Source organism: Schistocerca nitens, chromosome 4 (assembly GCF_023898315.1).
Source record: "Schistocerca nitens isolate TAMUIC-IGC-003100 chromosome 4, iqSchNite1.1, whole genome shotgun sequence".
Lineage (NCBI taxonomy): Eukaryota > Metazoa > Arthropoda > Insecta > Orthoptera > Acrididae > Schistocerca > Schistocerca nitens.
Window position 1 is genome coordinate 316,222,351 of NC_064617.1, and position 22,657 is coordinate 316,245,007.

The window sequence follows — 22,657 nt, forward strand, 5'->3', positions numbered from 1 at the left end:
GGTTTCCAGATTCCCCACCTCACTGATGCAGTCCGCATGGTTTCCAGGTCGCTTGTCCTACACTTCAAATCCTTTCCTAAGTTTAAAAGATTGGGAAATTCAAAAACCCTACAGGATTTGCCACAATCCAGGCTGCCCCAACTTTAAAACTATGTAACTCAGTTGTGCTGTGTGTGTGTGTGTGTGTGTGTGTGTGTGTGTGTGTGTGTGTGATAGGATAGGATAGTGTAAGGAGCGTGAATCAAAGGTCGCTATGTGTAAGAGGCGTGAAGCGCACTTTGAATGTATCCTGATGGCTAAAAGAGCCATGCGCACTTTGAATAAGAAAATGCTATCTGACATTGAAATCAACGTAAAAGTTTATGTCGCCACCAACTCTAGCCACACACAAATAAGAGGTTGCGCTGAGTCAGAAAATTACTTAATTTATTCATAAGAAAACTCACAAAAGAACATTCATTGTAATGTTACTAATAAAGAATGGGATGTAATTATTAATATGACACAGGCATTGATCTTGTGAATCAAATACTGAATAAAGTAAGGAGTGCATGAACACTTTGCATAAGTTCAATTTGCAGCAACATTCCTGAAGGTCTATTGCAGAGCGTTTGTTTTAAATAAAAAAAGGACACTAATTATTGGACCTGTGCACATGGAAACGATATGGATGGACTAACAAGGAAAACTACAAGGTAAATGGTGGAGGTAACGGAGATGTAACATCGGTACACTGGATAGGATTGGAGGCAAAATTATTTATTCCTTAAAACATTGATGTAATGCATCTATAGAATGCTGTTGCGTGGTAACTAAGCACAATTGCTTGTGAAACGCTATACGTTTCACAACAGACTCGTGGTACATGAAGACACAATTTCTACATACCATGGCCAAATTTTAGTAACATCAAACCAGGAAATCGTGAGCAATTAACATCTTACAGAGCACACATTTGAATAGACAAAGGATAATGGCAGAGGGCCTACAAACTCTAATATTAACCCATGTGGGTGGTTTCCACAAGACATAAAGTAATGAGAGAAAGAAAGCAAAAATTACCAAGATTCTAGAAAGATTAGAATGCATACACACGCAGTTGCAGTCACACAAACATTCACACTGAACCGAGGGTGCTTCAACATATGCAACACCTTTGTGCTATGTTCTTGTTACGGATCAAAGTCAAGTCTGCATTAGGAATCAAACTGAAAGTCTGCAAAGGCCTTGAATTCCTTGCTGCGACCCAGCAAATCAATCTTTACAAGATGAAAGCTAAAAGCTTCCCTCTTGCTATGAGACAATGCGCCATGCAGTTACGTCAACTCACCCTTCTTCGAAGAGACTTCGGCTGCAGACCCTCGGCGAGCTGAAAGCAGATTGATCCTCTCACACACTCCAATGTCCCCCCGTGACCCCGTGACCAGGAAAACCCAGAGATGAGGCTTCCGCCACCAACCTAACACCAGTAACTTACACACAAGGGGAGCAAACCTCTTTGCCTGAAAACTACAAGGATTGGCCATTCTGTATGACTACCGCTGATTCTCTGCAGCAGACTAAACCACCGTATAGCAAAATGAGACACACCCACATTCATTACCTCACGCATGCCAGAGAGATCTGTATCACTGGAAAGCAAGTAAAATGATAATGAAAGGGGACCACAGGACCCTTTCATCACGCCAAGCGTCCTGGAGAAGATTGTGCCATGAATTTTCTAGCCATACTAGGAGGTTCGCCAACAGCCTTCGAAACAAACATAGCTTACAAACAATTATCCCAACAGGCAAATAGCAGCTCAAAAGAAACGACTAATCTATAATATTTAAATGAATTTTGGATGACTTTAGTCAGTAGTTGTGACCTCATGTGGTCCGCAAAGCAACCAGATTAAGATAAATGAAATGTATGACATTGGAAGTTGACATCATATCACCCAACGTATTGCAATAGCAGACATGAGATATCATCTTAAAAATTGCTTTAAACAGTTACTAAAAGTGATTATTATAAGGTGATCAGTACTTGTGTCCTGATCATCATGCTCAATACAAGAGCCAAATTGCAAGTATGAAATGTATGTGACAAAACAGACCTCTGTCGGTCATCAAAGTAACATTGGAAATTAAATAGTTTAACTATATTCAGTACAAAATCATAATTAACACAGAAACATTCATAAAAGGTACACAAAATATATAGGTTTAAAAAAATACGATATTACAAGATTAAAGTCGTGAGTGCACAGTTATAACGATATTCAACAAAAAATCATAATTAACAAAGAAACATACATAAAAAGTACACAAATATACAGTTTTACAAACAAAAAAGAAATAGAATACTACAAGGTTAAACTCTTGAGTGCAAGGCTAGACAATAGAATATTACGTCGGTGGTTTATAAGTATGACATCACAACTTCCGTTATACTTTGTTTATCATCATAGCAAGTTTCATGCTGTAACACAGCATGAAACTTGCTGGTACTTAACTGATCGTGCAGTGACATAACCCCTGAATCTATTAGATCGCACACCGTCACCCCACAGAGTGGAGGACCTTATTGGTAGAATGCCTCCTGCATGCATAGCTGTCAGCACACATGACATTATTCACCACTCCTAATCGGCAGTTCCAAACCTCGCGGAAGTACTTCGTCTTGGCTGGTGTCAATTCTTCCATTAGGACATCTTAGCCCACTGTGGTCGTTTGAAGTTCCTGCCCTCGCCAAGCAAGGAATGTCGATCACGATTGCATTTCTTCTGAACATCAGGGTACGTCATTTCAGTCTTCATACCATTGTCATATTGTTTGTGGGCAGCTTAGTTGGTAGAGCCATGCAATGTTCGTCATGACATTCCCATGCGAGGAGGGCACTAATAAGCTCTTCTTCATGACATCCCTCAGCAAGCAGGGAACGTCCACTTCAGGTGCTGTTTGGTAGCGGTCAGCTTTGTACTTGTCACATGGCCATGCCCCCGTACCGTGAAACTCAGCAAAACCATCTTCCCGAGTCGGTAACGTCTCAATAGACCAGGAGCCATGCTGTCAGGCTGTATTATTTGTTGTGACTTGGCAAGACAGCCAAGCCACTACGAGATAGCCGAAAGGCACGCGTTTAAGCTCACGCAGGCTGGCGTGAGGTCTGGAACAGTTAAAGGAGTTGAGTCTAGTAAAAAAGTACGTAGCTTCTGGAATACTTAACTTTAATCCATAATTGGTGAACATCGGTCTGACGGTACATGTATCACAAGATAAATAGCAAATGATAATGGCGCCTTGCTAGGTCGTAGCAAATGACGTAGCTGAAGGCTATGCTAACTATCGTCTCGGCAAATGAGAGCGTAATTTGGCAGTGAACCATCGCTAGCAAAGTCGGCTGTACAACTGGGGCGAGTGCTAGGAAGTCTCTCTAGACCTGCCGTGTGGCGGCGCTCGGTCTGCAATCACTGACAGTGGCGACACGCGGGTCCGACGTATACTAACGGACCGCGGCCGATTTAAAGGCTACCACCTAGCAAGTGTGGTGTCTGGCAGTGACACCACATTATTGTTTCTTGGCTATACCTCGGGCACTGCCCAAATCTTTCCTCTGAATTGTGAAGGGTTCCTCAATATGTTTACTGTTGCATGTTCTTTTCAGCGGAAAAGGGTCGTTTTGTATGGTATGAATGGTTATGAGGGTCAGATGAGGTGCTTTCTCTCACAGTAAAATAATTTTTTTCCTCATGAGTGAAAAGGTATAGAGTACAGCGATGCGGCGGGTAAATGGTCGCAAAGTGGCTGTTTATGATTGATTCCAATTGTAGCGTAATATTCCCTCTAGGTGAAGATGATTTTGTGAGATTTGCAACTGTACTGCGATGTTTATGAGATGATTTGACGACTTGTAGGTTGATGGATTTGTGTATGAAGTGAGGACTAACGGTGTATGATTTTCAGTGATGCCACATTGTGAGATGATTGGAAACCGTAATTTGCCACCAGCTACTACTAGGTAGTTTAAGGATACTAGAATATGGAAGCCCTGGAAGACGACTACTGAAACACGTTTTAACATCATGCAATTTTGTATTTGGTAAGTAATCAAGGTAACAACCTATAAGTGTGAAATAACGTGAAGATACGTGAGGATCCCTGGCGACATGTGGTGAGTAATGGTGCAATGGTTGTTGGTATTGCATGACAATTAGTAAGATGAAAAATAATGACCATGGGCAAATGATTTGATTGTTTGACAACCCTTTATGTGTTTATGTATAGGGTAAAGTGATTCTGACTTCTGTTTTATGCCCACTGATCCCGTTTAGATCAATCTGATGCCTAAATATTAACACGTTATAATTCCAGGTATGACTTGTATGAACCTACTGTGTCTCATTAGCCATAATTTCTATTGTGAAATGTTCATAGAAAAGATGTTACAGCAATTTTCCACAGATTAGCAAACGTTAATGCAAACTATGGAGAAGCAGTTAAAAAAACTAGCAATATGGGTATCGAAAAAATACATTTTTTATGTGTGGGTATTATAGTCGTCCTATATGTTTGTGGTGACTGGTACAAATTCTGCAGATTGTGTGTGGTAATGTAACTAGTAGTAGATAAAGTTTTGTGTTAGTAGTTAGGAGCATTACCAAATCTACTCGTTACTTACCAAATCTTGTAAAAGACCTGTCCTGAACCGTTGTTTCAATGTATGTAATGCTGTATCTATGTTATATAAGAAGTATCTTCATTGTTTAAATTTTGAGTTTCATGTCGCTCTTGTGAAGGGAACTCAGATAATTTCCTAACAGTTAAATTCATTTCTCTTTATCGTTAAAGCTAATCCTAATGCTTAATAATTCGTCATATAAGTTTTCTTTTTTTAGATTATTAGGAAGACCCTGTTTGTAAAACCAATTTCGGGCAATTTTTCATGTATTACTCAGTAGTAGGAATTTCCGCAGATTTTTTTTTGTAATATATGGATCATATTATGTGAAACTCTCTGTGAGTGCAGCTATTAAGTGGGTCCCACATCACCAGACCGCCTAGTGAGCCTGCACATCAGAAGCTAGGGGACCTGCTGCAACGGCAGGTGTTCCGGAGCCTTGCTATCAACAGCGAGCCAGTGGTGTGGCGAGCAGTCACAGCTGTTTCCAAGCCAGAGGACGGCGGATCCTGGTTTTCCCCCAACCCCAGACTGCCGCCCAGTGCAGAAAGCATGCCGTCGCAGGCCATGCCCCTGGTCGCTGATTGGGGCCACGCACCGGCGCACGGTGCTGGGTTACCTACATAAGAAATGAATCAAAAACATAGGGGAAACATGTCGTTCTGATCTCAGAGGTGCATGATCATCTGTTTCTTACCCATTCAAATGTACTCCAATATCGACAATAGCATTGGTCCCCAGTAAGTTGACGCCTTCTGCATCAGTCAACTGTCATTGTTCCATTTGAGTAGGGGCATTAGGTGGATTGTGTCAGGGGTTTGCCAGACGAATTTCTACACCCGCTGGCAGACCACCCGCACTGTTTATAACACCCCTGCCATTGCTTGGTCGGTAATCAATCTAGACCGGTTAGGACGACCATTCCCTTGTCTGTCGTAGTTACGCCTAAATCGCTGCTCATTTCCATATCTCTGTACCTCTCTGGGGTGTGTCCGATTCCCTCTTGGCGATCGGTGACCATTGACATCATTCACTCTACCCGAGTTCCGCAAAGAGTCGCGACGCTGCCAACGATCGCTCGCTCTGTGACGCCCTGGTGACCCGTTGCGCTGTGAGTGCCATCTGCCATGGCGGCTGCGGCTCCGCTCGCGCAGCCGCTTCTCGTAGACGCTCCGGCGCTGCCGTTCGCATCGCACTCAAGTTCTAGGAGCAGATTACGAAAACCCTCTACGTCATCCTTACACCGTCCTGCAAGGATAACATGCCGCAATTGCATGGGAAAATTTCCCAGACAAATGCGAATAATTTCCGTAGGCCCATAGGGATCGTCTAAATACTCATTAACCTGCAGCATGTGTTCGAACATCTGCACAGAGCTGGAGAATTTCGACCAGTTGAGGTCTGGTAGCGTGATAAGTCCGTGTTTTACTCGACTTTGGGCTGCTACTGACCAATAAATTGAAAGAAAATGCTGTCGAAATTCCTTGACTGAGTAGCAATTGCATGCAATTGCCCCCATACCCTCCGCTGGCTCACGTTCGAGGTAACTGCACATGTATTCAATTTTGTGCACACGTGGCCACGTCGGAGTAAGGGAGAATTCGAATCGTTGCAACCAGGCCTGCTGGTGAATTCCCGTGGCCAAATTACGGAAAGCTTCAAATTTCCTCACTGTCAGAAAGTGTTTGAAATCAAATTCATGATTTCTACTCCTGAGGGTATTCGCGCCATTCGCATGTGGTACGAGAACCATGATCATAACGACAATCAAACTCGCCATCGTTCCTGGAATCACTGTCGAAGTAATTGCCCTTGCGCTCATTTATTCTAGTTTCATGGACTGTTACACCTTTCATGTGTAATTCTAAACAGGCCATGCGCTCATATAGCACTTTAGTAGCCCCTTCTTGTTGTCTATTTATCTCACACTGTCCGTGTTGAAATTTCATTAGCGACCGTATTTTGTCTGTGGTTACTAATGATGATGTGTTTGTTCAATAGGAACAATTACCTCTTTGCTTACAGAAACGCCATGCCGCTCTTATGCTGCTCCTATGCCTATCTGCACTGATCTCCATGACACTTGGCCTCTGCAGTGGCAGGGATAGCAGCTGACAGCCACCACACCTCAAGGGTGTTGTGTCATCAAGCAAGAAGGAAACACACACCGACTGGGATGGGCAACATCCTCTGCCCCTGCAACCAACCACATGCCACCTCCAATGGGAATGTGTGCATCGAATACCACACCAAGTCTGACCACTCAACTGCTGCTGCTGCACCACACTGTGCCAGGTTCAATGGACTGTCTCAGGAGAAGCAGGGAAAGTGCTTAGCAATCTCTTACATCATCACAGAACCCACTCACCCTGACGAAGACTTGGAGAAAATTCAAAATACAAGATAGGAGGCCCGATTTCCACAACTAGTATGTTGTATGTGGTGGCACTGAAGGTGCCTTCACCACTCCTCTGACATCACAGCCAACACGTTCTATGCTAATATGTCTTAGAAATTTAAAAATGCAGATAACATACTAATGCTTTACCACACATTTAAAATTAATGGGAAATTCAAAACTGTCCTAAATTTGAAAAGACCAGAGTTTCACACTTGCAACCACACCACACTGTTTGTTTTAATTATCCTGGAAGGTAATCCATAAATCAAGCACATGTGTCATCTGAGAGAATTTGTGTAGTGGAATGGTCACATATTATGTCACATATTATAAAAATCACCACAAAAAAATTAGTGTGCAGAAAGTGTGGCAGCTGTTAAACAAGGCAGCATTGTCCATTGCCAAGCCTCAGTTTCGCGGAAAAGGCACTTATCTCATATCCACCTAACACGTATCACAATGTTTCAGAACAAAACACCTTTACGCTAATTTGCAAGTCGAATCATGACCGCCAGTAACGTGGCAAATACAGGTTGTTTCAAAAATGACCAGTATATTTGAAACGGCAATAAAAACTAAACGAGCAGCGATAGAAATACACCGTTTGTTGCAATATGCTTGGGACAACAGTACATTTTCAGGCGGACAAACTTTCGAAATTACAGTAGTTACAATTTTCAACAACAGATGGCGCTGCAAGTGATGTGAAAGATATAGAAGACAACGCAGTCTGTGGGTGCGCCATTCTGTACGTCGTCTTTCTGCTGTAAGCGTGTGCTGTTCACAACGTGCAAGTGTGCTGTAGACAACATGGTTTATTCCTTAGAACAGAGGATTTTTCTGGTGTTGGAATTCCACCGCCTAGAACACAGTGTTGTTGCAACAAGACGAAGTTTTCAACGGAGGTTTAATGTAACGAAAGGAGCGAAAAGCGATACAATAAAGGATCTGTTTGAAAAATTTCAACCGACTGGGAACGTGACGGATGAACGTGCTGGAAAGGTAGGGCGACCGCGTACGGCAACCACAGAGGGCAACGCGCAGCTAGTGCAGCAGGTGATCCAACAGCGGCCTCGGGTTTCCGTTCGCCGTGTAGCAGCTGCGGTCCAAATGACGCCAACGTCCACGTATCGTCTCATGCGCCAGAGTTTACACCTCTATCCATACAAAATTCAAATGCGGCAACCCCTCAGCGCCGCTACCATTGCTGCACGAGAGACATTCGCTAACGATATAGTGCACAGGATTGATGATGGCGATATGCATGTGGGCAGCATTTGGTTTACTGACGAAGCTTATTTTTACCTGGACGGCTTCGTCAATAAACAGAACTGGCGCATATGGGGAACCGAAAAGCCCCATGTTGCAGTCCCATCGTCCCTGCATCCTCAAAAAGTACTGGTCTGGGCCGCCATTTCTTCCAAAGGAATCATTGGCCCATTTTTCAGATCCGAAACGATTACTGCATCACGCTATCTGGACATTCTTTGTGAATTTGTGGCGGTACAAACTGCCTTAGACGACACTGCGAACACCTCGTGGTTTATGCAATATGGTGCCCGGCCACATCGCACGGCCGACGTCTTTAATTTCCCGAATGAATATTTCGATGATCGTGTGATTGCTTAGGGCTATCCGAAACATACAGGAGGCGGCGTGGATTGGCCTCCCTATTCGCCAGACATGAACCCCTGTGACTTCTTTCTGTGGGGACACTTGAAAGACCAGGTGTACCGCCAGAATCCAGAAACAATTGAACAGCTGAAGCAGTACATCTCATCTGCATGTGAAGCCATTCCGCCAGACACGTTGTCAAAGGTTTCGGGTAATTTCATTCAGAGACTACGCCATATTATTGCTACGCATGCTGGATATGTGGAAAATATCGTACTATAGAGTTTCCCAGACCGCAGCGCCATCTGTTGTTGAAAATTGTAACTACTGTAATTTCGAAAGTTTGTCTGCCTGAAAATGTACTGTTGTCCCAAGCATATTGCAACAAATGGTGTATTTCTATCGCTGCTCGTTTAGTTGTTATTGCCATTTCAAATATACCGGTCATTTTTGAAACACCCTGTATATGTGAGGAAATTAACTATTTGTTTCAAGTGCAGTTATCTGTAACCTACCTACTTGTATGCGGCATTTCACCATGAAAAACAGTTGACGGCTCTATGCGCAAGAAGCTCATTGCCTCTTGCCAGGTGCTATGCTGAATGCCAAAGACAGGAGAGCTAGCAGTCTGGAAAAGGTCAATCTATGTGTTATCTGTGCAGTTCCATAGGTGTAGACCACACACCCAGTCAGGTGACTAAGAAGTGGTACCTCCACAGCCCAAACAGGTTGACAGAACATGTAACTGCATATCTTTTTTGTTGTTCAGTTTCAGTGTGATTACAATAAGACTAGTTACTTATTATGAATGTAACACAAGGTTTTATTTAATCACTGCTTTTCCCAGCTAATGATCACTATTTTAGAAATCTCCACCTCGGAACGTCTGTCAAGCAGTGTAAATGTCACTCTTCAGGCTTTCCTGGCGATCTAATGACATCTTGGGTTGTCGGGTGTTCTGCCGGATATCAGCGTCGTACTTGCACGATATTTCGATCACGTAGCTAGTAACCTTCATCAGGTGCGACCCGATGAAGGTTACGAGCTACGTGATCGAAATATCGTGCAAGTACGACGCTGATATCCGGCAGAACACCCGACAACCCAAATTGTCAGTGTAAATGTCACTAAGTTCATTCACAGAAGTAATCATTTATAACCAGCAAACAAGCTGAATGTATGATAAGTAATCTGAACTAAACAAGAGTAATGATTTTTTTAGTAATTTCAGGGCTGTTGTTTAAAAGACTCTTTGCTAGTTGCAGATCGTTTATCAAATTTAACACTAGTGTTATTCGAGGTGGCAACACTTTTCTTTAAGCAAAATGAGCAGTTTTGTCACACAATACCACATGTCCACAACACTAATATATTTTCCTATCAAAATATATCATAAAAATTGTTACGAAATAACCAGGCTTCATACATCATCAAATAAGAATTTATATGTAAGATGCTGTTTGCATTCATAGATGTTCAATGTATTCACAGTCTAACTGGAATTTATTATCTCAAAGTGGGTCCTCAGCCACCAATACACAATTAGTATCGCAATTATAACCAACAACATTTATGTCTGTATAGAAAATCAATTTAAATGCTGCTACTTCAATATTTAAATATTTTCAACATTTTGCGCCCTGTCACCAACTGTATAAATATTAATTTTTATATTAAAAATCAACAGCTCCAGTTGCACAGATTACCTATATTTACCTAGGTTTCAGTTGGGATAACCCAACCTTCTTCAGAATAAAAGTAACTACCGTTTGTCCATAGTGGACATCGTCAAGCTAAAACTACAAATCCATCAATTATAGTCAGTCTGTAAAAACTAATCTGAAAATTTACAGTCTGACGGTAATTTATGGATTTGTAGTTTTAGCTTGACAATGTACACTATAGACAAACAGTAATTACTTTTATTCTGAAGAAGGTTGGTTTTTCTTGACTGAAACCTAGGTAAATCTAGGTAATCTGTGCAACTGAGGCTGTCGATTTTTAAAATTAAAATTAACTTCAATATTTCACTAAGATGGCGGCTAATATAAGACAATCACTTATTGGTTCTGGTTCAGGATGTTTCACTCCTAAATAATATATATATATATATATATATATATATATATATATATTCTTTTTGCATCTTCACTATATGCATTAACATTTTAAAGTATTTCTCAATTTTACAAGACTTAATATTCATCATTTACTAATAAACTGTGGTGTAGATCAATAGCACTAATGGTTGCACTCTTTTGTAGCTGAGCTGAAAACTTAACACTTATACAGGACGAAAATTACAATGAAATAAAACTCGAAACAAAGAAGATGCATGTCAATAACAGATAAACTCTATTTTCAAATATCGGTTAGCAACACAATACAATTTTTTACAGGTCTCTGTGTTATGACGCATCAATCACATCCTATGAGCACAACAGTTCGAACAAGAACAAGGACTTTTCTACAAAAATCATAGGTAACAAAAGATTGAGATTTTCATTATCTTTTTACATGGGTATTGTCGTTGACAATAATCATTTATTATTTTATTCATGATGAAGTCCTTTTTATTAGTGTTACAAGGGCAGGATCAAATTTCAGTCACAGTCCACATACAATGCTGTCATGAGTTTTATTTTGAATAAAATATAGGCGTAGGTATTACAAGCACCATGCCATGTGGTCGCTGTGCTGTGCCCCAGTTCACCACATTGAGGCATGTCACCCATCCTTGTCAGTTTAGGAAGACAATGAAGCAATTCAGAGGTTCGCAGAAATTATTTTCGTGAAACATTATCGAGAAAGTTTAGAGAATCGACATTTGCGACAGACTGCAGGACGATTTACTGTACTGAAGGTAAATCTCACATAAGGACCACAAAGACCAGAGAAATCGTGACCAGTACGAAAGAATACGGCCGTTTTCACCTGCTCGATTTGCGAGGGCAATAGTACCAAAATTAAAATAATATGGAACCAAAAGCAATGAATTTTGTACCTAAAGCAGTGATTTTTGGATCAAACCTGCTCCCCTACGGTTGAACTTATGCATTGAAAGACCAAATGCAGCTATTCATTCATTTTTAAACTCAGCAGACGACACCTGACAACCTATAGTTGTGTGCATCAGCTCCGTGACAGTTCTCGAAAATGGGAATGGCTTTTTAATACTGTGTAGGTCCACCTACATCTCACAATACAGCATCGTTTCTTTGTGATATCGATTAGAAAGTTTTAAAGGGTCCGAAATGTATAATTTTTGAACTGGTGCGCCATTCTTCACTTTGCACACTTAGTTCAACGTAAAGTGGAGAAAGACAGTGTCACTGTGACATAACATTGTGCATTAAGAGTCGTGTTTTGAGGGAAAGGCTTCTCCTCATAGGTAGAAGAGAGGAAAACGAGGGATAGAATAACTTACGAACTTCGTAATGGAATACTTGGCATTGGTGGTGATTGAAGAAATCAACTGATTTCCAAAATACCCTAACCTGGAAACCAATTTCTGCTAATCCAAAAGCAACAAATTTTCATACAGTCAATTTGTAATGATAACAAACCAAATTACAGCAAAATACATTTCATTTGGTCAAAATTATATTTGAAATTCCCCAAAAATTACTCATGGTCATTCTCTTAAAAACAACAACAACCAACATTCATCACAAACTACTCAATAACTTCTCACATTCTGGTATATGTCTTTCTTCTGCAGCTACTAGTTCATTTGAGAGATTGATGGAAATATATAAGATGTTTGTTTACTTATAATAAGCTGTTGGTGATGAACTGCCAAAATCGGTAATTATTAACTCCTTGTTATCAATAATGCAAAAACATTTATTTGATTATAAATAGATGTCTGGAAAAATTAAAACAATGTGATAAACTTTTACCATTATACTAATTGACACTAGTATTGTTCAATGCTGATTATCACAGAAAAGGAAAAGTTGCCATAATGTCATTAACAACAATCATTTTCATTTGTGTACTTTTGTCAGTAGTTTTGAAGTCAGTATTCAATGTTCAAAAGTTAAATTTAGTTCCAGTGTACTTCCTTCATAAAACATAGCCACATCTGAACTCAAATCATGATGGAAAACGTAGCAGATTACACTACATCACATGTCTTCCATACAAGTTTCATCCAACAACTTCATCCAACACTTCTTCTTCACTCTTTTGGTAGTCCAATTTCCCTATCAACTTCTTAAATGTCACAAGCCAATCGTTTTAAGTTCATCATTTGGTGCTGCCTTCCACTGAGAAAAACTGGAGTCATCTGCATGAGACACAAATGTCTTTTTTCACTCCAGTATCTCCCAGTCAATTCTGAAAGTGTCTTTCTTTCCTTTTTTTATCAGATTCTGTGTCTCTTATGGGCTTGCACCCTTGGCAGGAAGTAATCTTGCCACCCTCTTGGTACGGCTGTGTCTGTATTCAATTCGATAAATAAAGTAGTGCACTTATGTCTACAGAGATATGAATAGGACTATTTTGCCGAGTTTCCTGCGGTACCAATTCTAATTTATATAAGAATGTCGTGGTGCAAGCAGTGAGATGACTTTGATGGGTCACAGAATATACTACTAGCCTGTAATTTAATGAGTAGTAATGTGTAGTAGTACATTCTCACAGTTCGCCAAAATATTTGAAGCCATTACAAATATGAACTGTGACTTTATATCTGCAATGTATGGCTCTCAGACCTGCTGTCACATCACATTGTGTAAATCAACAATATTTCTTTCAATCGCCTTCTCGACATCTTCAGGTGGTTGCTGCTCTTAGTAGCAACTCTCAATGTCCACACTGCAACTATATTCTTATGGAGGCCTCATGTGAAAGTCGCAAATGCATGACATAGTTGTTTCCAGATGGATGACATTAGCAGGCCCAGAGTCCCCTACGAGGAAGTGAGCTGTGGCCTCTTATGCATGAACTGGATTGGTGGTACTGCTGCCAATCATCACTGTGGCTGTAAGCCAAACTAAAACTGGTGCTCAGTGATTCCTATACTACCCTGTGACAGAGCAAAGGTTGGAAATTCTTATTTTCCTCTCTATCAAATAGCTTGGGGTACAATCTGCTATTAGGTGGAATTCTAAGGCTACCCCTATAAGGTTACCTGTCACGTGGACATCTATAGTCTCTTTTATCCCACAGTTCTAGAAGAACGAAACAGGAGATAAAATATTAGTCTTTTTGTTGTCCTGTGCTAACACAATGCCCCACTTTGCAAATTTATCTGGTTGTATGACAACAGTGTTTATCATATCTAATTTGCATTGTACAACATTTCGACCAGTATGTCACATTTCACAGTATCTCATATATGCCTTTTTTCCTAAAATCTAAGTCTTCATTGAACAGGGCCCAACAAATTCTTCATTTTTGTAGGGCTCCAAGGACTCAGATAATGTTGTGTCTTACAGTCACAGATGTGAATATGGGCAACCATCAGCTGTATAATGGAACGACGATAATGAAACTTTGAGTCAAATTGGGACTCGAGCCCAGATTTCCCACTTCACACAAGCGATTGCTTTAATCGTTTTGGCTGTCTATGCACGACTCAAGGCCAGAATCTAACTTCTGTATGTCGTCATTCCTGAGCCACAACGTGTACTTATACACACACTGTGTAATTCCCTAAAGGGGAGGACATTTTAATTGTAAGTCACTGCCTGGAATCAGTGGATAAATACAACATTGCAGTGCCTCTGTTACTGAGAAGAATGATGCGTTGTTCATTCGGACATGCATGTCTAAAGGAACATTTCTTAACAAATGACACACACACTGTAGTATGTATATATCGTAATGTTGTGTCTGCTGAGGACTCTTAACGATTCTTGAGGAAATACCACCAAAGCATGTCAAGAATGCCTTAATAGTGGGTGCCTGTGTCTCTTCATTTTTTCGCTTGCTGCGCTCTTTTTCGCTGTGTGCAACGAATTTGTTTTTTAGAACAGCCATTCTATCAGAAAAGTGATCACTGGGACTCTACCAGGATCAGACACGATACACGCTCTATTAGCGTAATGCATAATCACATTGAGTATTGTACTTGATGGTGACAACTTGTAGCTTGCATATACAAATCACTTTGAGATGGCTTGCAGTACACGCTGTGCCCCAGTGTACTGTCAGCTCCCTTTTATAATAAAACGTCTACAATGTGTAATGTACCATCTGTTTTCAACTCCATCGTGAACTGAATGTTCAGGTCGTGTGAAAATCGCATGCAGTGTTAAAGGAGCATGGTTAGAGTTTCTGTTCCATGATCCTATACCGCAAATGTATCAGTGACATCCTGTAAAAAGCAGGACACTTATAACATGGCCAGCTGTATTTCTTTCAGTTCATTATACATATGCACTGATTTACGAGGGGATGTCAACAAATAAATGGACTTTTGAGAAAAGGAATATTTAATTTTAATGATAGCAAACTGAAATATTCATTATTTTTCTGCCTAACCTCCCTCCACTTCAATTCACTTTGTCCACCGTTCCACAAGTTTTTTTGATTCCATCGGAAAAAAGTTTTTTGGTTGCTGCAAATCGTCTTCCCCTCAGCACTTCCTTTAATATATGGAAATCGCTTGTAGCCAGGTGTGGACTTTATGGCGGGTGTTCCAGCAATTCAAATCATAACTCCTTTACTGTTTCGGCCGTCCGTTTGGCGGAAATTGGCCGAGCGTCATCTTGCTCCAGGATGACACCTTCTCGCAGTTTTTTGTGACGTTTGGTTCTGATTGCAGGTTTCAGATTATTTTACAACACATCACAATAGTTCTCACTGTTCACATTTTCGCCTCTTGTGGTGAAATGAAGGGTTACCACGCCTTCCATGTGTTCAGAATAGTGTTAGCATAATCTTACCAGCTGATGGTTGATGTTTCAATTTCCTCACTTCTGGTGATCATGGACGTTTCCAGACCTTTCTCACAACCTTATTTTCTGATTCTTGATGATGCACCCAAGTTTTGTTCACAGTAATGAATTGCCGTAAAAATTCATCTCCCTTGTGATGATAATGGGCCAAGTGTTTACGACAGATGTCCATATTTTGCACGTTATGCTGCACTGATAATTCTTTCGGTACCCACCTTGCACACACTTCCCGAAAATTTATCCTCTTATGTAAGATGAAATACGCTGAACCATGACTGATATGTAAAGTATTGGCGATTTCGTCCAATATGACCCATCTGTTTCCCATTGTCATATGCTCAACGACTTCCACTTGTTGACGTCGATCACTTTGCTGATCTTTCCTCAACACATAGAGAAGTTCTTCCCTGTTAGAAGCTCTCTATCTATTCGTAGATATTGCTTCACAATAAACAGCTGTCACCAAACTGCGCATGCATTTGACGAATATTTTCTGCAGGTTTAACACCTTCTGCAAACAAAACGCGAATGCCCTCATTTCCTCCTTGGTGTAGATAGACAATGTAGGTGCCATGTTTCACGGTCTCCCACAATACAGCGACTAATGTGGGAATAAGAGTGACATGTTGAATAGAACTGTTGCAGACGACGATACTTCAGCCCTCAAAACTAGCAGAGTCATCGAGTACTATGATGAGAATTCGCAAAAGTCCCTTTGGTTTTCGACTTCTCCTCATACAAACAAGAAATGTGGAAAAGAGTACAATTTGTCTGTGATATTACAACCATTCACCCAAAAGGTTTTGCTGTACCATACTTTTATTTGTAGTCCTTTTAATTAAGTTTTGTTCAGAAAATGTCTCTGGACCCTATCTTCAAATATTGGTGAAGAAATATTTCCTCCTAGTCAATTTCATTGAATTTTAGTACAATTTTTGTCACACACTAGATACTGCTTACATGAGGACTCCTGTTCAAACCCAAATAAGAAACTACATTCACCCATGCAACTCAAATATTAGCAGAAAGGAAATCTTTTTGGAGCATTAGTACCCTAATTTCAAGAAATAAGGTACATGTAACTTCTGTTCCTCATTGATGGCTAGATTATTCTCGCTATCTTATCTTCAGAAATGTAGTTGTGGCTGAGAACTTTGACATTCTAAATATTATAAGTTGTAGACCAGTATAGATATAAATTGGAAACCTGCTATCCGAATGTCATTTGGCAGAACAACTGGAGGAAAAGAGGAACTGCACTCTGATGATGTGCAGTACCCGAAGGGGAAGTGCAGATTTTAAGTGGATCGACACAGGAATGTAGCAGCGATGCACAAAACAGATAAAAACTCCCAGCTCCCTCCAAACTGCTTCCCCTCTTCCTCAGAACGTTATGTTTCAATGAAATGCAATTCGTCTTGTGTCCAGTTATTATTGTCGATTAGCTTGGTTGGTTGATTTGTTATTTGTGTCACTGTCTCTCTTCGGAAACAATGAATTCATAAGATTATAAAACGTTTGAGACAAGTTCCATTGCAGGATATGTGATTTCTCCTCAGTCAAGCAAGTCATTGTTACTCTGTTTGCAAAAATCATTACAGATTGATTACCACTGGTCGTCAGCCCAATACGAAATGAAATGAGGATCATAACCTCTAAAGCTGAAATTTAGTTTTTACGTAACAAATAATGATTAAAAGTTGCCTGAAATATAGAGTCGAAATGATGCTAGCTTTATGGCCTCATTCTTTCCCTGTATACGTATGAAACATTTTGATGCCTTCAATAATCAAAGAACTAGAAAGTACATTGACTCGATAGTCATACGGTAAAAAGAGGATTAAGTTTTAAAAGTAGAAATTTTAAGTTCAATCTTGTAGGCAAATTAGGATTCATTTAATCTTGTAGAACAGCCAGTGATGATTAAATAATATTTCTTGTATATGTTCCCGAAACTTCCAATGTAATGACCACAACAATATGCAGAGATTTCAATAATATGAACAATACGTTAACTGTAAATTTGCCGATCAGCTCTAGTCCTGAATCGGAAGAAAGGTCGATTCACACAACATATCAACAGACTGGAACAGACACTCATGTCATGACATTAACAATTGGTATAGGATTCAAACTAGATGGGCATCAAAATTATGTCAATTTACTTAGCCCAGTACTGAATGGTGAAAGTGAGGTTATGAGATATAACCTATAAAACAAAAAGTCGGAGTGTAGTATCAGAATTGAGGAACTAACAAGATAAAGTTTGTTATGAGCAAAGCAAATTTAATAGCAGATATTCTCCATCAGTTTTATGTGGTAAATTGCTGAGAAGTGAAACATTTCAAAATCGACATTTAATTGCCAATACAAATATGTAAGTACAATATATATAAGGGAGTACACAGAGCCCGTTTACCTTGTTATATTGTTTTTTTCTACATAGAAAATGATGTCATTTTTCCCCTTGGGATAGAGCTGATTTTTTTCATTTTATAAAGGGTTATGTAAAAAAATGCTTCATCAATTTATGTTCTCATTTATGCAAAATGTAGAAGCTCTGTTCTGGCATGGTAAAATCTGAATTATTTTTCTCTTTCAAATATTTGGCCTCTCTTAAAGAAGAATACTCAATGGAAAAAAATATTCAAGTCATCACGAAACATTTCCAATTTGTCACGAAAACAAAGCAAATAATTAATAAATATTAATAAGAAAAAAAGCGCGAAACCCACTACTATGAAGTGAGTGATCGCGACGATAAAAGGTTAACTCCCGCCGTTAGCAGAGGACAAAACGATTCCCCTCACCAACGTCAAAACTTTCTTCCTGAATACCTTATAGGATAATTTGCTTTTGCTTACAGCCAATGTTGGTTATCCAACAGTACTGCGTGAGTTTGCTATTGTTACGAAAAACAATGATTTTTACCTCCGTGCGTAATGCAAGAGGTGCGGGTTAAGGTGCCTCCCACCGCAGCTCCTCAGCCCTTGCCGATAGCTTTGGTGAGCTTGCTTACTACACTCTCTACAAACCCACAGGTGATCGGGCAATTACAGTGAACATACTGTAACAGCTAGCCGTGCTAATTAAGCCCTCTTAAAATTTCCAGCGAGTAAAAAGTTTCCATTGTATATCAATGAGGCGTTTGATCCCAAACATAAAGTTTTACGCACTTTTTTCCATTATCTTGGCTCTTGTTATCGAACGGAGGTAGGCATAGGTTATTTCTTCAGTTTGCTTGCCATCAGCGATCGATACAGACGAATCTGTTGTAAGAGGTATTGACGGCGAATAGTTCTTAAGTTTTCTTTAATTCCGATACGGATCTGTGCTAACAATGCAGGTGAGGTGGAGTAGTTGTAGCAGTTTCGGTATTAAAATCTCTTTCTGACCACCATATGTACTTAAAAAAGTTCTCTGTGGCTTGTTTGAGTTGTTTCGGACGAAATCTGGAATGGATCCTTCAACAATTTCAAGGGAAATCTCAGTCTCTTTCTTTCCAATGACTGCGCTAATGACATCGATGTCAGCACTCTCATTAACATTTAAATGCTAGTTTGAGCTGACACAAAAATTTTCTGGTTTATTAGCGTTTTTTATTAGCTTTAATACTTACTTACCGGTATTCAAACTGTTGTCATTGGTCTGAATTACTGTTTCGTCAATATTTTTTCCAGAGACGTGTACCTTGAACTTCTGCGGATATTTGCTTGCCGGAGCATGTTTATGACTCCATCCTAATGTAAGCGGACTTGATCCGACTCACGCCCAAAACTGCAATTACTTTTACAGCCGAAAAGAATTGAAATATTACAAGCGTTCTTATTTCGCCGGTGATTTACATAGTCTTTCCTCGAGCGCTATAGTACGCTTTGAGTTAATGAATACGAGATTATTAAATGCCGTTTTTGGTATTTGATTTGATGTATTCGTGTATGAGCTGCTGGACACATTCCTTAATTGTGAATACCTAGTAATTAGAGCGCCTGTATAGAGTCTACTACTAATCTACAATTAGCGGCATCTGTTGAGTAACACTGCTACTAAAACGGTGAACAGACGAAATACCTAGCGCGCATGTGTCAAGGGAAAGAAAGCAGCGGAGGAAGGGTGTTGAGGTTTTGGTACGTGGTTTCTGCAAATTTTATGCTATTTCAGTATTTTCTGTGAGCACTTGGGATTGTTTTGAAACAAAAGTCAAAAATATTTCCTAGAAACGCAGGCGAAATGCTGGAAAGTGTTAAAAATGTGTAGTTACGAGTTTTGCAGTTTACGTGTCAAGTGCATCGTTAATATGTTCGCCGATTGTTTTAATATAACAGTGCATTCTTGAGTTCATGTTTAATTAGTATTTGTACTTGGGGGTATTCTCTTCATTTGTCTGATAGTGCTCGCCATCTATGACACCTGTTTTCATTTCTGTATCAACATCATACCTCATGTGACGCACTGTTTATTAGGAATGGCAGTTACAAATTAGCACCGCAAAGCTCCCTAGCCGACTCCGATTTTTGAAAATATGAATAGTCACAGCTTTACATTAGCTGAACGGCTAATTCCGGCGACTTACTTACAACAAGCGGCAGCAGCAAAGAAAACGAGAGAGAGCCTCGTCAGACAACTCATTGAACAGGTAGGCCCGAGAAAGTTTTACCTTCATATCTTGAAATACGAATAGCCTATAAATATACCCTCTGCCATCCGCAGTATGTTGAAACTCGATAAGCATTATTAATGTCTACATATATCAGGTGTGTGAATTTCTGTTTGTTTAGCGTGTTAATAAAATTTGGCATTAGTACGAGAACTCTGTAGTTTTCATATCGCCATAGCATAATACTACTTACTACCTGTATTTTAAGAAGCGTTTGTTATAAATGTAAATGGTTGTTGTACATTTGTGTGCGGGATTTGCCAACATTCCAAGTGTTTACATCCCACCGACAACCAGTATGTACAATTTCTTGGGAACTGTCGATTCATTTTTTGCACATTTAGCAGAGTTAAAACTGGAACATGCACCTTTCTCTGCCTAATGTAAGCTTTGTAAGGCTTATGTAACCCATCTCATTGTAAAACAAATAGAGTGCATTGATCACTAAGTAAGTGTACCCTCTGTAGGGATGGCGTTCCTCCTTGTTAGTGGGAAGTTTTTTCCATTGAAGAAGTTCAACATAATCGGTTGCCAGAAGTGTCAGTAGCTTTACTTTATTAGGCTATGTGGGATGACACAAAGATCCAATGCCACTTAGCAAAACATTATCATCACACTTTTTGTTTCATTTGTTTTAGTTTTTGCAGTTTTAAATTATCGTAGTTTTAATGTTTTGTAAATTTGTATGATTAAATTAGAGAGAAGCTAGAAGTACGTCCACATAATAATAAGTTGACACTATTTTGTTCAATTACAATGTATTTCTTGCGGGTAGATCTTTCAGCTTAGCTATGTTACAGGAAAGTGAATAATTAAAATAGCCAGTAAGTATGGCTTTGTATGCTGTGTAGTACTTGTGAATGTGTAGCCTTAACCCAATGGTTTAGTATTTTGCTTACAACATGCTATCATTGTTAACACCTAGCCATAACATTAACAATGTACCTCCTATTAGTAAATGCAAATTGCTACATAGAAATGAGTATATTCACAGAACATGATCATGTATTTGAAGAATTACATGTTCACCATTTGCTATACAGATTTATTAATATTTTCTTCTAGTTTGTCATAGCAACTTCTGTCACTGAAAGACTATACATGGATTAGAATAACAAAATGATTGCCAGTTAAGCTTGAAAGATGGTCATGTTGTCAGTTCACTTTTATGCGCAAGCACAACATGGCTCCGGTAGCGCGAGCTGTGCAGTTCCGTACTGAGTATGTTCACATGTTCACTATTAACATGCAGTCTTCAGTTCACTTTGCAGGATCCTACTTATCACTTTCGTAAGCAATTTCACAGTTTGCGTCAATCATTCTGTTAAATAAACATACCACACAGAGAAGCAAAACAAAGAACAGATCACAACAATTAAGTGATACAGCACAGTTTTCTGCTGCTGAGGTAGTAGAGCGGTATGGCAGCAGTGCACATAGCAGAGAGTGTAATTCAACTCGTGCTATGATTGGTTGTTGCTATAGTAATGTAAACAACTAACTCTGTCACTTTGTTCACTTATTTTTGTTGGATAAGAATTAACAATGTACACACAGGATAAAAAGCATAAGTTGTCAACTTTATCAAGGAAAATATGTAGAAGTACTAAAAAAATCTGTACATTTGATGGCTACACAATTCAATTTTCTTTGTAATGCACAGCTTTTTGATAAGTATCTTAAGTACTTCCACATGATAACAGTGATCAGCCTGACAACTTACTTGCTTTATCTTGTGTGTACATTGTCCATTTGCTTTTGTTGATATACTGTTCCTGTGAAGATGGTTGCTGTGACTGATACTGGTAGAAAATAATAATAAATTTGTTCAGCTGATTGTAAACGTCCAATTCTTTAAATTCCTGACAGACATATTGAATCAGTCTGTTAACCTATAATAAACGTATACAAAACTATACAATAACACTACCAAATTATTATAAATAAATTGGCAAAATAGAGAAAGGAGGATGAAAGGAAAGATAAATAAATTAAAAATGAGAGGAGCAGCAAATATTCATTGATTTACAATAATGAAAGCACTTTATGGTATAAGGAAGTTCTTTAGTAGCATGATTTCCGTTCTGCAGTACGAACTGAAGGAGTGACAACTTTTGTGAATACATTAGTGAATTGTTTTTAGTCCCCAACATAATTTTAATAATCTCCTGTAGTTTATTATCAAATTAAAAATAAGATGAGATGACACAGCAATTATATGCTATATTTATATTCAAGAAAACTACATTTGTGATGGCAAATATTTTCTTGCAGGTCAGTAGCAATTCAGATAACATTTCTCCACAAAAGCCAGTTATCAACTTTCTCGCACCCTGCTTAGCATAAATATTTCGGTGAAGTCGTCGCTGTTGCATCAAATAATAATAGAACTGTAGTATTCATTAAAGCAAGTGT

At 39.4% G+C, this 22,657-nt stretch overlaps 1 protein-coding gene across 1 annotated transcript in view; it reads left to right on the forward strand.

Moving 5' to 3' along the window:
* Nucleotides 1-19,564: 19,564 nt before the first annotated feature.
* The window catches only part of LOC126251555 (O-phosphoseryl-tRNA(Sec) selenium transferase), a 71,346-nt gene continuing 68,253 nt past the window's right edge, over nucleotides 19,565-22,657 (forward strand). The window contains exons 1-2 of the mRNA XM_049952072.1: nucleotides 19,565-19,712; nucleotides 20,049-20,221. Coding sequence (XP_049808029.1) covers nucleotides 20,108-20,221 — 114 coding nt within the window. The 5' untranslated portion in view covers nucleotides 19,565-19,712; nucleotides 20,049-20,107. The remainder of the gene's footprint in view (nucleotides 19,713-20,048; nucleotides 20,222-22,657) is intronic.